Here is a 15,173-nt window from a genome sequence, read left to right on the forward strand (position 1 = left end):
CTCATTTTTCTCCCATATTTCACTAATAGTTTAAGAAAAGAAATAAATTAACTGTATCCAGTTGTCACAAAAGGCAAGTGTCATTTGAAGCAGCATCTAGGAAAAAGCTGGGGGGGGGGGGAAGAATAGCTTGAGCTCTGAAAAGACAGAAGATCTATCTGTAGACTGGTAGTTCCCATGTCTAGAATATATGCCAGTCACCTGTTCTGGATGCTGCTATGCTTCTTCTGAAATAACAGGTTTGCAGTTTGGGAGTGCTTATGGATCCACCTTTGTCCCTAGAAGCTCAGGAGGCCTCAGGAGCTAGGAATGTCTTTTACCAGCCTTGTTGGTGTGTCAAGTACAGACGTTCTTGGACAGGGACAGTCTGGCCATGGTGATTTATGCATTGGAAGCCTCAATACTTGATTACTGCAATGCATCTACGTGGAGCTACCCTCAGGCCTTGTCCAGAGGCTTCAGCTGGTTCCAAACACTGTGGCTAGACTTGTTGGGGGTCTGACTGTCGCCAGCACAAACCTCTGGTGCTCAAGTTTGTACTGGCTGCCCATTCGCAACCAGGCCAGTTTCAAGATTCTTGTATTAATTTTCAATGTGTTTTAAGAATTTGGCTGCAAGACACCTGAAGGATGGCCTAATCCCTTATATCCCTGTTCAATCACTGAGGTCTTCGGGGGGCATCACTGTTAGCAGTCCCATGTGGCTCAGATGCATGTAGCCGCACATTTAGCGTGGGCCCAATTTTATGAAACTCCTAATTGCAGTCAGACAGGTCCCCTGCCTACTGAACTTCTGGCATCTACTAAAAATATTTTTTTAATCCCAGCTGGTCTTTTAATTGAAGTTTGATTTTATAGTTTTAACTGGTTTATACTTTTTGTATTGCTTATTTGTAAATTGCTTAGACTATTGTAGTTAAGTAGTATATAAATGAATTATTTAAATAAAAAACATTTAAATGTACATTAAAAAAAAATCCAGAGAGGTGGTGGTGCTTGATCCATATTGGAATCCCAGTAGGTAGCACGTAATGGTCTGTGTGCTTTTAACCCTTTGCCTTCTGCTGTGATCCTAATCAGGACCCTATACCTGCAGTTTGCATGGAGGAATAAAGCTCTCATCTAAACAAACAGGTGTTTTCACCCAAATTCCCTGCTGCTCACCAAGCAAGGTTCCTGATCTGGATTGCCCCTTCAGACACATGGCATTTTGTGTAAAAAAGACCAGCTACACGTAAAAGGTACAGATACGTAGTGGTAGAAACATGGCAAGGGCTTCTTGTCTCTTCCTCAGCCCCACCTCTGGTCAAAAGCTGGCCAAGATAAGTTCAACATAAAGACCAGCCTTTCTCCTGAACCTTCTGTTGCAGTCAGCTGCATATGTAGGATCTCAAGGTATGCACAGGAACTCTCCATGAGACCAAGAATGATGCTCATTTCAAGGTGGGTTCAGACAACCTGCTCACAACCAGCTTGGTCATCTTTGCTGGACAGCGAGCATGCTGAAGGGATGAAAATATCATCTAGCAATGCACCTCCACTGGCTGAAGCCATGGGCAAGTTGTCTAGCGCCAACTGAAATTGTCAGACGAGTAACTCTTCCTGGTGATGGACTTATCCTGTCTTTTCTCTCTTTATGTGCCTCTGTTGGAGATAACACTGGTCTGCCAGGCTTCCCAACTGGCTCCTTGGCCAAGACAGAGGTTGGAATGACCTTTCCTTTTTTGCCCCATGAAGCTAGAAACCTTTCCCTCTCTTTTATAACTGTCCACAAAGCCCTTTTGTCAAGCGTCTTCCCACCTCTCTCTTGACTTGCAACCTGGCCGGGTAGGCACACCATGTTCACAGTGAGTTGAGGTAATAGACATGTTAAATTCAGAAAGAGGAGATAAATGTGTCAGGCCAGGCGTGCTTTTCCCATGCAAAGCCCACATTTTCCCATTGTGGACCCATTCACTGAGGTAGAAGACCCACCTGCTATGGGGTCTCATTGAGGACATGCATGATCAATCGAAGCTGGTGGCTCCTTTGCAGACATGCTGAGTCATGCAAAGTCTAGGCTAACAGAGCACTTCTGCTGGAGTGGAGGGGATGCAAGTCATGCTTTGTTGGCACCATCTGTCATCATCAGCATGCAGTGTCTGGACTGGTGGAGACCAGTTGCCATTGTCTGGAAAATGCATGCGGATTCTCGCCACATTCCACATTTGCGCGAGTACAGATGTCGTCTAGAAATTTACACAAAGCCTTACTTGGGACCAAATCAGGTGGCTGACTTGCTTGAATGCTGAGGTTTAAACACCAGACCAACTACTTAATGGATAGACAATTGTTGACTCTTGAGGTACAGTATTAAGAGCTTTGTGATGCTCCTTAGCTGAAATGGATGTAGACTCTAGAGCTGCAGTTTCTGATGTGACCACAAGATGTAACAATGGCCTTTAACGTGAGCCTCACCTCTATATACCTGTGCCTTGGGCCAGGCCAGGCAGATCTATACAGAATGCTGATGCAGACTCAACTTGATGTAATGGATGTGTTGGCGATAGATGGGTGGCTCCTTGCTGTCTAGGCTTGCTGGCTGCATGCAACCAGGTTGGGCTAGAGATGGATCAGGCCCCTTTTTCAGTGTGGGTGCTGGGGCAGGGGAGTGATACTAACTTGCTTTGAGCAACTGTTTCAAACACAGGTAGGTTTAAAATAATTTTATGCTTTGTTGGAAACACTATATCCAGTTTTATAACTATGTGCAGAGTACTAAATCGATAATATATAGTGCTAATGAAATTGCAGGTTCAATACAACCATGACGCCACCAGCCAAAATCACATCCTTACTCTCCTTCCTCCTCGATGCAAAGACACTTCTCCCCGTTTTGCAAAAGACTAAATATTCCAATTTATCTTATTCAGCAAAATTTATATACCATTAGTCAAATCTCCTAACATTGCTCTCACTTTCTTTTGGTTTTGTTGCTATTTTCTCTTATTTTGCAAAAACATTAAGCTGCAAACATCTGAAGAGCACTTTGACTTTTCTGGGATATTTTCAGAAAAAGGCCTCCCTTCCCAGCAGACCTTGGCTATGTTCTCGAGCTATCCTACCAGTTCAGTGGAGATGGTGGTGAGGCTAAATAGGCCTAGCCAGCACTCCATGGAAGGGGAATGCACACCCTCAAACCTATCCCCCAATCTTCTGCAGCAGTAGGAAGTTTGGAGAACACTTAGGCCATTCTGAATAGGGGACACTGGCATGTTTCTCCTCCCAAATGGATAGGCATAAAAATATCCCTTCCACCCATTCTCTCCAACATTTTATTGTGCAATCCTTTTCACACTTACATCCGTGTAAGCACCATGGAGAACACTGTGATTTACTGATGAAGAAGCACAGGAATCAACTACAAGATATGGTAGTAAGAGAAATCTGGTTCAAATATAGTTGAAAACACCCTGATTAGTTGAAAAGTCTAAAAAGTGGAGTGGGTATTTGTACACTTAGTGGTCAAACCCCGAGGCATGAAGATTACACTACAACAGAGGCAGACATCCAGACACCATAGAGTTAAACAAGCCCCAGACAGAGCAGAATACTGGGAGTGGGATCTTCCATCTCCTTTCCCCATTCTAATCTGATGAGGGTTGGGTGGTTGCTTCCAGTAACAGCCAGAGCATCTTACTTGTGGGATAGAAGCTTCATTTACAATTTAGATGATATGGATGCAGCTGAGAACTTTAAACTAGAAACACTTTCACTGTGCATCCTTTCAATAAAGGATGTGGTCACACTGCCGCACCCCGCTGCCAAGTAGATGCCTCACTCCCCCTCCAAGCAGAGAATTTCCTTTGCTGCTTTCTTTGATGAATCACAACAAGGGGGTTGCATAACATATTGAAGAAGCAATGGCAGAAGCAGAAGCCCTGAAAAGCCACCTGCGGACAAAGCCCTCTGCCCAATTATCCACCTCCCCACCCCAACTTCAGATGACGATATTGTGAGCAAAATGAGTTAGGTCTAGCTAGGCGGGGAAAATAACTTTGTAAGAGCAGAGAAATGGCTGAGTGAGTAAAAAGCACATTGCAAAGCTGTCTTGCATCACAGCGGACTCCAAAATGCCCAGCCAAAGAAATGCTGGATGAAGTGGACAGCAGAACTGGTTGGGGCAATGCGGAAGGTCAGAAACTGACCGGTGAAGGAAAAGGAGCAGAGGGTGGCAGTGGAGTGGGTGGAGCCCCAGGGTGGGACTTTAGAATCAGTTACCTGTTTCTCTTAGAGCAGTAATGGCTTGTGGGAAATTTGGGAAATGGGGGCTCCTCCCTTTTTCCAGATCTCTCATTTGGGTTGCAAAGCAAAAAGAGAGAGAAGGCCCAATAAGAGAGACACCCCAGAGCATGTGGCCTGCAACTTAACACACTGATTTGTACTTCGAAAGAATTCAGCTCCTGAAAGAGGCAAACGGAACAAGATTACTTTGGAAATGGTGGCTGTGGCTGCCTTGACGCAGACCACATGTGATGCGTTATTTTCTCATCCCTGCTCTCTTGGACAAGTTTAGACAAGTGGTGACGGGTGTCTTAAGTCACATGGACTTCTTGAGAACTGGGCTGCAGCAACCCTTTCTCCCTCCCTTCTTCAACAGGGCCTCCCCAGCCTAATTCCAGGCCAAACTTCCTCTTTCTATCCCTCTTCTTTGTGCAGTGAAAGGCATTTGTCTGCTGGTCGTTTCCCTTCCTCCCAGCCTTTCAGAGTTTCTCAAGAGTTCCTCCTACTGCTCCTGTTGCTGGCTTCTCTCTCTGCTCCCACCTGCCTTGCCTCCTTGGGTGGCTTTCTTGTGCTTAACCCCAGATTGGCTTTCCAACAACAAATCCACCATTCTCTTTAGCCTCACTCTTTGAAAGTCTCTCCCTGGTTTTGTTTCCACCTCACTGAAGGATCTCAGGCCCTGATGCTGGAGGGAGATGCAGGATTTGGCCAAGGCATGAGAAGTCCAGGTTAAACAAGAAAGAAAGAAAGAAAGAAAGAAAGAAAGAAAGAAAGAAAGAAAGAAAGAAAGAAAGACACCATCTAACTATGCACTTTCAAGGTGGCACAAGAACTGGGAAGCTGATGAGACTTCAGAAGAAACCAAAAATCCAGTGTCACATATAAATGGCTAGTGGTTAATTCAGGTTTCAAACATAGTAAGAGACATACTTACCAAAACCACTATTGTCAGTACTCAGCCACCCTTATTGAATATAGCAATGAATATACTACAACCTGTTTAAATACAGATGCTGCTATCAGTGGGGCCACTCCCAGATCTGGAAAATTTATCTTTGCACCTGAGGAAGCTGCACAGCAGAGATAGCCAATGGGTTGCCCTTCAGAAAATATTGGACTCCAATTCCCCCTAGCCCAGGATGGCCAAAAGTTAGGGATGATGGGAGTTGGGATCCAGCAAAATTGGGTGGGGGAACCATGTTGGTTACCCCCCCCCCCACTCAATAGAGAAATGTGAAAAGAGCAGCTCTGAAAGGTTTGTCTGTGGGAACCCTTCAGACATGTCCTTCGTGGAGCTGTTAAAATGTACACTTTGGCTAGAGAGGTATTTTTTTATTCAACAATATTCACAAGAGGGCTGTACATATAAGGAAACTTACTCACTGAACATAGTATATCTATTTTTTTGCCAATTGCCCATTTTTCTTCTTTAACATGAAATGGCAGCAACAGCTAAGCCTGCTTTGACATGCAAAAGTGCAAGGAACCCCTTACACAGCTATGATAGATGTTCCCTGAGCAGCCCCCAAGCTGTGGGGCCAAGACAGTGTTGCCTTGCCAGCGGGAAACCCCACACCTTTCCCAAACAATTAGAAATGCCTCACACAGCTGAGCTACATGCTTCCCTCTCCTACACTGCTTCCAGGGAATGCCATGTGTGTAAGTGCAGGGGCCATGACCCCACTCCTGTGCAAAGCCCACAGGACAGTGCCAGAACACCATTGCACCAGGTATGGAGGGTCACCACTGGCAGAGGAACCATGAAACCCCATTGCAGGAGCTCTGAAAACGGCCATGCTGAACTGCAGATCAGATCCCAGCTAAGGCTTCTCCACTCCAGGTCAGAGCTGTGGACAGCTATTCCTATATCCAGACCAGTGGTGCATATTCTCAAGCCCAAAGATGCCTTGGAGGTCAGTCACTGGAACTGAGAGCTGGAGCAGGCAGACCATAGTGCTCTGTTGAGCAGGCAGAGGAAGAAAGCCCAGAGTCCCAGGACTTATGTTATGTCTGTCCAATCCAGTGGCTTTATCTAGCCAGCCGATCACACTGACTCTGAGGCTTATGCATGCATGCACACATATATATATATACTCATGGATGGGTTATTAGGTTAGGCTCAGTTTTCAAACCTCAAAATCTTCCTATGCATTGTGACTCCTTGTCATGGCAAAAGCAGCTGCTGCAGCATTTGCCCACTCCTGAACCAGGGCAGAGACCTGGACAAGAGAAGCCAGACTAGGCCTGCCTCAGAGCTTCTAACTGAAAGAGGCCAGCTGTGTGCACGCTTTGTGCTGTGAGGTGCATGGGGGCTGTACAAATTCTCACGGCAACTTGGAAGGAGCAGCAGCAGCATTCAGAGATGTGAGCGTGTCCTGCACATGCACAGCAACGGCAGCCGCAGCCGCAGCAGGTGTGGCCTTGCATAGGAGGGCAGAACAGCAGCAGCTCTCTCTTGTTCCCTCTTGTGGGGAAATCAAAGCAGCAGAGATGGTCAAGGCCGCCTGACGCAAACACCCTGGGGGTTGCAATGTGAGGAGGAGGTGGAGGCACAGGAGTGGGTCTGGGCTGACATGAACCATGCTAAAAACAGGTGCCCAAAGCCACCTGAACATGCAACCATCCAATTCTCCCTGAAGGGACGGACCATGGTACAGGTGGCTCCTATTCCTCACCTCCACATGCCTTTGTCCCTGGCTCAGAATGCCCAGGCAGAGTAGACCCATTTGAAACAATAGACATGACTAAGTTAGGACCATTAATTTTCCTTATTATATTTATTTATATCCCACCTTTTTCCCTGACAGGGACTCAAGGCAGCTTACAGAGAAGTAGAAACAACTTAAAATATGTATTTTTAAAAAGCAATGGGCCTATGCTGAGTAAAACTTATTTGATGGGTGGGGTATAAATAAAATCATCATCATCATCATCATCCAACATTCTAGCATAGTGTTTTTATCTCCATTTTGATCTGCATACTCACTCCCTATTTTATATATTCATTTTGCATAAAACTGCTGAATTGGATTCAGAGCCACGGCAAGTTCAGATTTGGTGCTGATTTGTGTGGAAGTGGCCTGTGGTTGCCACTGAGATTAAAGCTCTCGCTTCCCCTTCAACAAATCTGCAAAATTACTGAAGGACCTGATTGGACTCTCCTCCACCCGCCAAAATAGAAACATAGTTGAATAACTAAAATGGTATTCCGGGGCTCAGCCCCTAGAATGCTTTTAGGTCGGCTGTCAGATCAAGATCCTTTGCGAAGCAAAGATCCATATTATAGAAGCTCAGCTGATGGCCAAATGTAGCAGCTTTCATGGCTTTGGTTGGGAAGTGGCTGCCTGCACTTACTACTAGGAAAGATTCTGCCTCCTGCCTCAAGGCCTCCCTCTCAGCACTTTGGGGGTCTCTCTCTTACTGTGCCTGTCTTTATGTAATTCTGAGTCAGCCCCAGGCTCTGGACTCTCATGTCCCCCTCTCTCATCAGCACTGTGAATTTTCTCTTTGCTCACCCCCTAGGTGCCTAGTCCTAGCAGCAGCTGTTTCTACCTGTCAGAGCAGCTGTCCTAACACCTCCCTTCACAAGCTGTGCTATGGGGCTGCTCCATGGATACACAATCCTGAAGCTATTTATCATGCCTCTAAGGCATAGCTGATAGGGATGTGGATGGCGTTGTGGGTTAAACAACAGAGCCTAGGACTTGCTGATCAGAAGGTCGGTGGTTCGAATCCCCGCGACGGGGTGAGCTCCCGTTGTTCAGTCCCTGCTCCTGCCAACCTAGAAGTTCGAAAGCACGTCAAAGTGCAAGTAGATAAATAGGTACTGCTCCAGCGGGAAGGTAAACGGTGGTGTGCTGCCCTGGTTCGCCAGAAGTGGTTTAGTCATGCTGGCCACATGACCCAGAAGCTGTATGCGGACAAATGCCAGCTCCCTCGGCCTATAGAGCGAGATGAGCACGCAACCCAACCCCAGAGTTGGTCACGACTGGACCTAATGGTCAGGGGTCCCTTTACCTTTTCCTTTAAGGCCTAGCTGAATTGAGAGACACCCCACGTCCCCCTTGCACGCTGGGAATTCTCATTTTGCAGCCCTGTAAAAATTGCCAGGCGAAGGGAGAGAATGAGGCGGTGCAGTGGCATTTTCTACTGTAGGATACCAAACATGGCATCACCAGCAAACGTATGGGACAATCAGTAAGCAAACATGTTGCTTTTTCTTTTTCAAATCCCAGCTCGGCAGCACACAACTGTTCTAAAGGTATTGTATCGAAGGGAAAGCTCCCTCACCTTTACCAAATGTGCCAATAGATTTTGCAATGGGAGAGTCCAATGGCATCAAAATGGGTTCCGCTGTCTAAAACTGGTGTCCACTCAGCATTGAGCAGACCCTGCCACGCACACACACTTGTTACAAAGTGTGTTCACATAGGCGTGAGGCCATTCTCCAGCCCTCTTCAAAAGCAATTCTTCTGCATCAGCCCAGCCTTGCATTTGTGAATGGGAGGCTTCCTTGCCCACAGTACTGAGGCAGTGGACAGACTTCTATTTTCTCAGAATCCTGTACACTTCCACTACTGGATTGTGAAGCCACACACACACAATGGTGTCAGCCACAATCCACATATTTCCTATAGTTTCTTGAGAAATACTGTATTTTGATTCCCTCCAAACCAGCTTCACTTCAATCTGAAATCATAAGCTTTCTGAAGCCATCCCTGCCCACTGGGGAGGACAGGCAGGCAACTTGGAAGCACAGCCCAGCTATGCTGATGCATACAAGAAAGTACAGAGCTGAAATGCAGCTGGGGGAACTGGGGTCAACCTTGCTGCATTTTAGGCCAGCAATGTGTTCACAGCCTGAGGATCAGCCAGAAGAACTTGCTCTAGCACATTGCTCTTCCCACTGTTTCTGTATATGCACATCAACCCTATAAGCATGCATGGACCTTCTGTCAGTTTAACTACCACAAGTTCCTCAGCAAGGGATTCTGGGTGTTGTTTTGATGGTGGCGTTGAGAAATTATCTTGATGGGGAACTTTAGGATTCCAACACAGAACTATCTGCCAAAGAGTTCACTGAGTAGAGGGAATGGCTATTAATCCAATTAAAAAACTACTATGTAGCTAATAAGCTCCTGCTAGACAGCTACAGAAATAAATGTGACAAGCTCAACACCTGCAACAGGATAGGAAGACATATTCCGGGAAGGTGTGGTCACCACTTGAGATGTAAGACTTTCAGAACTGTTGTGGGGTGTGTGGGTTTGTTTGTTTTTGAGGAGAGGGTTTTTTTCTGGACATACATCAGTGGGTTTGTTCACACCAGAGTTTATTGTGTGTTTGCAGCTGTTTGCTTTTCCATTTAATTTGCATTATCTACATGATGCTACCCTCAAACACCAATCTTGATGCTTTGTCCCTATAAATTCGAGTTTTCCCGATACAGGGGGAATGTAATGTTGGGGGAAAGTGCAATTCCAACTGCAGTAGTTTGGAGCCCAAACTATTTATTTAGGGGTGGGCAGATCTCTTTTCACTTTCTGCTACTCACCTTTCCATGCTCAGTACTATCTCAATACCTTCATTTCTTTTCCAGTCATGTTCTTAATTATTTCCACTGCACTCCTGAATTGTGTACAGCCTTGTGGTTTTTTGATCTCTCAAATTTGCACAGAACCAGAAAACTGTACAAGCAAACCACACACACACACAAATCTGCACCAAATACTGCACAGTATCAATCTCAAAGTATGTGCTGAAAACATACAATTGCTTTCATTTCTTTTCTGGCACACTCCTGAATGGAGGAGTGTAGCCTTAGATATTTTCTTTTGATCCTTCAGATTTGCACAAAGTCAGAAAACTACCAAAGTGCGTGCTAAGAATTAAAAATTGCCTGCCAAGTTATCTGTACACATGCCCTGTGAGTATTTATTCGGCACAACTGAATCAGCAAATTAGAAGGCAGGGGAAAACGCAAAAATGTCATGCCTACTGACATGAAAAAGAAAGATAAAAGTTCTTCCTCATAGGCAAATTCATGTATATGCAGCCGTGGACTAATTCATATGTGGGGCGGGGGGGGGGAGTGTATTAACAGCTCAATAATGCTCAGTTGTGGACAAACCCATGATTAAGTCACTAAAGGACTCAGCAGGGAATGAAAAGAAAGCTATACAAGAAATCTTAAGGACGATTTTCTTCATCTCTGCTGCCAGCTTCGAGGAGGAATGTTGCCATTGAATCTTGCTGGCTACTCTGATGTGGTTCACATTTTTAAATAATGATATAACTAAAAGAATATATGAAATAAAATCTCATATCCGAGGCAGTTCCAAGAACAAGATGCCCAGCAAACTGCAAGATTGGCTGGGTGAGAACAGACCCCCACAACAAATGAGGAACAAGGACAGCATATCCTCTAACTGTGCAGAAAGCAGATAAGATGACGTGCTTGGTCCTGGAGCGTCTTCCCCAGCACTGCTGCTGGAGATGGACATTCTGCATGCAAAGCATGTGCTCTCCTGCTCCAGACACATGAAACTACCTGATTGTAAGCCAGGCAGTGGATCTTCATTTCTGCTTAGTGCTGCCTGCTCTGATTGGCAGCAAGGGCTCTGCTGAGTCTCTTTCCCAGTCCTGCAATCCAGCAGCTCACATCCAGCCCTCCTCTCTTTAGCCCCTACATTTCCACTGACTTTCAGAAGTCATTCATGGAGCAAGATGTCGGCTTTGTAAGGACATGGAAGGAAAAGAGAGCCTGCATGATGCCAATGCAGTTGTGTGTGTTTCTCTCAGGTCAGACCTGGGCTGCCTGATCCAGGCTGGGGGCTTCTCCCAGATCCTGAACTACAGTAGACAGCAGCTACGGGTAGCCTATCAGTATTCATCAAATCCATAGACTTCATACTACCTGCCAATGGCAAGGGCAAATCCTGTGCCTTTAGAGGGGCCACCCACCCACTATGTTTTACTTGGCTGAGCCCTCGTCCCCCAGTACCTGATTCCTGGCCTGAAGTGCTGAGAGCCAGCGCTTCCTAGGCTAGAGCAGGAAGCTCTCACTCCTTTCTTCCCTCCAGGCAGAAGAGGAGAAAGTCTGTTCAACAAAGCACTGAGGCCTTGTGCTGGATGGAGCCTCACTTTCAGGCTATGGGCAATTTTGTATAGACAGAAGCAGATACCATCCACAGAGAATGTAGCTAGGTAGGCTCAGTACAGCTGCTACTGGCGGTGGGGGACAATGGGACAGAGATTTCTGCCCCATTCCCTCTCATTGATCAGCATGCCCCATGATGGATGGACAGGAGTATTCCCTCCCCACCCCTGCTCTGTTCATGCATCTGTAACAGCTACTGCAGGTAGTACGAAGCAGCGGTGTTAGTAACCGCAACAGTTAGTTGTGGCATGGTCAGTTTCCCCGATTCAGAGAGAATTCAATGGATGTGAAACTTCATGGTCATCATCTCAGCTGCAGCCCCATGCAAGCAAGCAGAAAGCAAAGAGAGAGAGAGACATATATATATGTGTGTATATATGTATATATATATAGTGAGATATATATAGATATATCATTTTAAATGGAAGAGAAACAGTCCAGCAGGCAGCTAAACTCACCCTTTTGTACCGCCTATGGTCCACCAGAGGGCTTCAGATGCGCAAAACGATAGCAAAGAGCTATTAGCATATAGATGGCAACAGGTAGACACCTTTTATTCAACAGCTTCAGATCAAGGAGGATAGGCAAGCTGCCTGCTCTGGGGAAGGGAGAGGGAGAGGGAGAGGGAGAGGGAGAGGGAGAGGGAGAGGAGAGGGTGGCCATGGTGGGGGTGTCAATCTCAGGGGCCAGCTTGCAACAACCTACGTGCTGGGAGGGTGGGGCTGGTTGAGTAGCACCATACAATATTGAGCAAAACTCAAAGGCGGGTCTATTTTATTGGAGCTGGGTGGGAAGTACCATTGAGGTTCCAAGACCCTCCTTCTCTGACTCAGAAGACTAGAACAAGTTTTCTTAGAAAGACTTTGTGATAATCAGAAAGAAGGTGTTCCTTAACTGTAACCCCAGGGATATGGTGGGCTACGCAGCAAGAAGTATCCAAGCCATTGTCAAAACCTTGTAGCCATCTTGGCTCACTGACCAAAACTTCACTTTCTTACCAAGGTTCAAATTAAGTAATGAAAATCCATTAATCAGAATCAAAATTCCGATTAACAACAGATTCAACAGAAGGGTGCTGGCCACTTTTCCAAAGGGCCCTCTTCCCTCTGCTTCTTGATCCCAATATGCCGTTTTGCCACCTGAGGTGTTTTCTGCTGGAAAAAGCTAGTCATGCCTTATTACTTGTTTCAAAGCCAAACTAGTAATTTCCTGGGCACAGGATGTGAAGAAACACCAGCAGATGGGGCTACAGGTATGACATCTGGACTGCCAATTGTCCCCTGGTGTACCTGCTAGCCCCTGGTGTACATCCTTAAAAAGTGCTGTCAAGTTCAAAGCATATTCAGGGCTTATCCAAACTTCCTCTTGTTCCGCTGCTTTCCTCTGGGGAAAACCGCTCTTTAGCACTTAATGGGAGTGCAATTTGGGTTTTCTCTGGACTGAAGTTTGCTCTGATTTAGAACTAGGCAGTGGGTTTTCCGTAGGAAAGGAGTGAGACAAGTGGAAGTGTTGATGAGCCCTTGGAGTCGGGCTATCACAAGCTAAAGAGGCTACCACTGTGCTTTGTCATATCGCCATTTGTCCCTTCCATAAGAGGGTTTTTTTTTTGGGGGGGGAAGGTTTGCATCTCACCCTCACGTATGGTGGGAAGAATGGTACAAAATACACAAACAAACACAGAGGCCATTGTGGGAGCAACTCCTATAAACCAGAATGTTGTCAACTAATACATGGGCAGTGGTTATTTTGAAGGTAGTATATTCTTGGAGCTCCAAAATCTTTTAACAAAGTCTGTCAGACAAAGATTCTTCGAGTAAATGGAGCAGAGATGGCAATACAGGTGAATTAGTATCTAGTTAAACAACAAAAGACATCACATGAGAAGGGTCTGCTGGATCAGGCCAGTGGCCCATCTAGTCCAGCATCCTATTCTCACAGTGGCCAACTGGATGGTTATGGGAAGTCTACAAGCAGGACTTAAAAGCAGTCTCCCCTCTTGCAGTTTTCTAGTGACTTGTATTTAGAAGTATTACTGTCTCCAATTGGGGAGGCGGAGCATAACCATACTGGCTATTAGCCACTGATAGCCTTATCTTCCATGAATTTGTCCAATCCTCTTTTTAAGCCATCCAAATTTGTGGCCCTCAATGCCTCCCATGGGAACAAATTCCATAGTTTAATTATACACTGTCTGAAGGAGTACTTTCGTTTGTTTGTCCTGGATCCTCTAACATCCAGCTTCATTGGATGTCCACGTATTCTAGTGTTACAAGAGATGGTTATTACATCAAGATAATATTGGGGTCTTTTTGTTAGGACTAATAAGAATGGACTAAGCAAACCTTTGAATTCTCCAGAACTCTCTGTCCTATTCAGAGTAGACCCACTAAAGTTCATGGGAATGACTAATTAAGGTTCATTAATTTACACGGGCTTACTCTAAAAAGAGCTTAGTTGGAATATCCCAAAGGCTGTACTGTTTGGGGGCTTCTTATTTTAGATAACAGAAGAGTAAGAAGTAGGTAGGGATGAGATGGGGTGAAATTAGACAGGGGGGTTTCCTTCCTTCTCTTTCTCTCACAACAGTATAATTTGGGGTCGCTCTGAACTTGGTGGGCAGTAGATTCAGGACAGAAAAAGAAATTACTTTTGACACAGCATGTAGTTAGCTTGTGGAATCTGATTCTACCAAATGTGGCTTCAGTGGCTTTAAGAGGGGATCAGGCAAATTTATGGGGGTCGAAGAGGCCTGCATTACTGATTTCAATAATGGGTTGTATCTAATGCTAGTCCAATTCGGAGTACACTCATTGAAATTAAGGTAACAAATTGAGCCATGGCTATTAATTTCAATGGGTCTGTTATGAGGAGGGCACAACTCAATAGTTTTAAAACTCATTTCCTCAGTTGTATTTGCTGAAAAATGTGCACACTCATTAGTTGCTATAACTATTAAAGCATCTTGGTCTGAGACTGAAAAGTGCTTTTATGTACCACAAAACCTGTTGCTCTCTCTGTGCACAAGAAAAGAAAAAAATCATAGAATATGACTTACATGAAGACTAAGAAGGCCCCGTTTCAGCTAGAAGGAGCTGGTAACAATATGATTCTACAGATCCAGCCCCACTGAGCACTGAGTTCAGTGGAGCTTACTTCTAAGTACCGGTAAGTGGGTATAGGATTGCAGACTCATTGCCTTGAGAAGCTTTGAACTGTTGCTGGGAGCCATGAAGGCATCATACAAAGGCTTGTCAACCTAAGACAGCTTCTGCACTTAAGTGACTTCTCACCACCCCAGCCAAAACTAAAGGTGAAGTGCACAATTCCAGCCTAGCAGCAATTCTACCTGAAGCTTGGCTGCCCATTCAAACCCCACAATCTTTGTTGGTTGCACTCATTTGCACTCTGCAGTTTCCAGCATCACCCAACTAGTCCTAAATCTGAAATGACATACTTTATCTTGGGTCATATGCAGAAAGGCTCTTAGTTCTCCTTCTGTTCCTTTTTAGCACACCCACCCAGTCACTTTCCTCTTTCCTCTCCCTCCTCATGTGCCAAACTCTGAAATTTCAGGTGGCCTTTCTTCATCCTGAAGCAACAGGAACACCTCCCTCTACACCCCACTGCTTGGACTGATAGTCCTCTTGGGATGGATCCCACAGAAGCAGGTCCTATTGCCATACCTGGGGGTACCAAGACTTACACTGTCCTGGGATGGAAAGACAGGGGGCTTTTTTGAACCTAAAAAACAA

The 15,173-nt window shown here is 45.5% G+C and overlaps 1 protein-coding gene across 8 annotated transcripts in view; it reads right to left on the reverse strand.

Moving 5' to 3' along the window:
* Nucleotides 1-3,978: 3,978 nt before the first annotated feature.
* LOC310850687 (calmodulin-binding transcription activator 1-like) overlaps nt 3,979-15,173 on the reverse strand; it is a 683,171-nt gene continuing 671,976 nt past the window's right edge. For 4 of the 8 annotated variants that reach the window (XM_083752376.1, XM_083752370.1, XM_083752377.1 and 1 more), the window contains exons 13-14: nt 11,880-11,910; nt 4,241-4,441 (exon numbers count right to left, since the gene is read on the reverse strand). In XM_083752376.1, the coding sequence (XP_083608502.1) occupies nt 4,256-4,441; nt 11,880-11,910 (217 nt within the window). In that variant the 3' untranslated portion in view covers nt 4,241-4,255. Of the gene's footprint in view, nt 4,442-11,714; nt 11,734-11,879; nt 11,911-15,173 lie in introns of those variants that run through there. The other 4 variants (XM_083752369.1, XM_083752371.1, XM_083752372.1 and 1 more) reach the window with 4 other exon arrangements.

The sequence above is a fragment of the Podarcis gaigeae genome (genome assembly GCF_964106915.1).
Source record: "Podarcis gaigeae genome assembly, chromosome: 8".
Lineage (NCBI taxonomy): Eukaryota > Metazoa > Chordata > Lepidosauria > Squamata > Lacertidae > Podarcis > Podarcis gaigeae.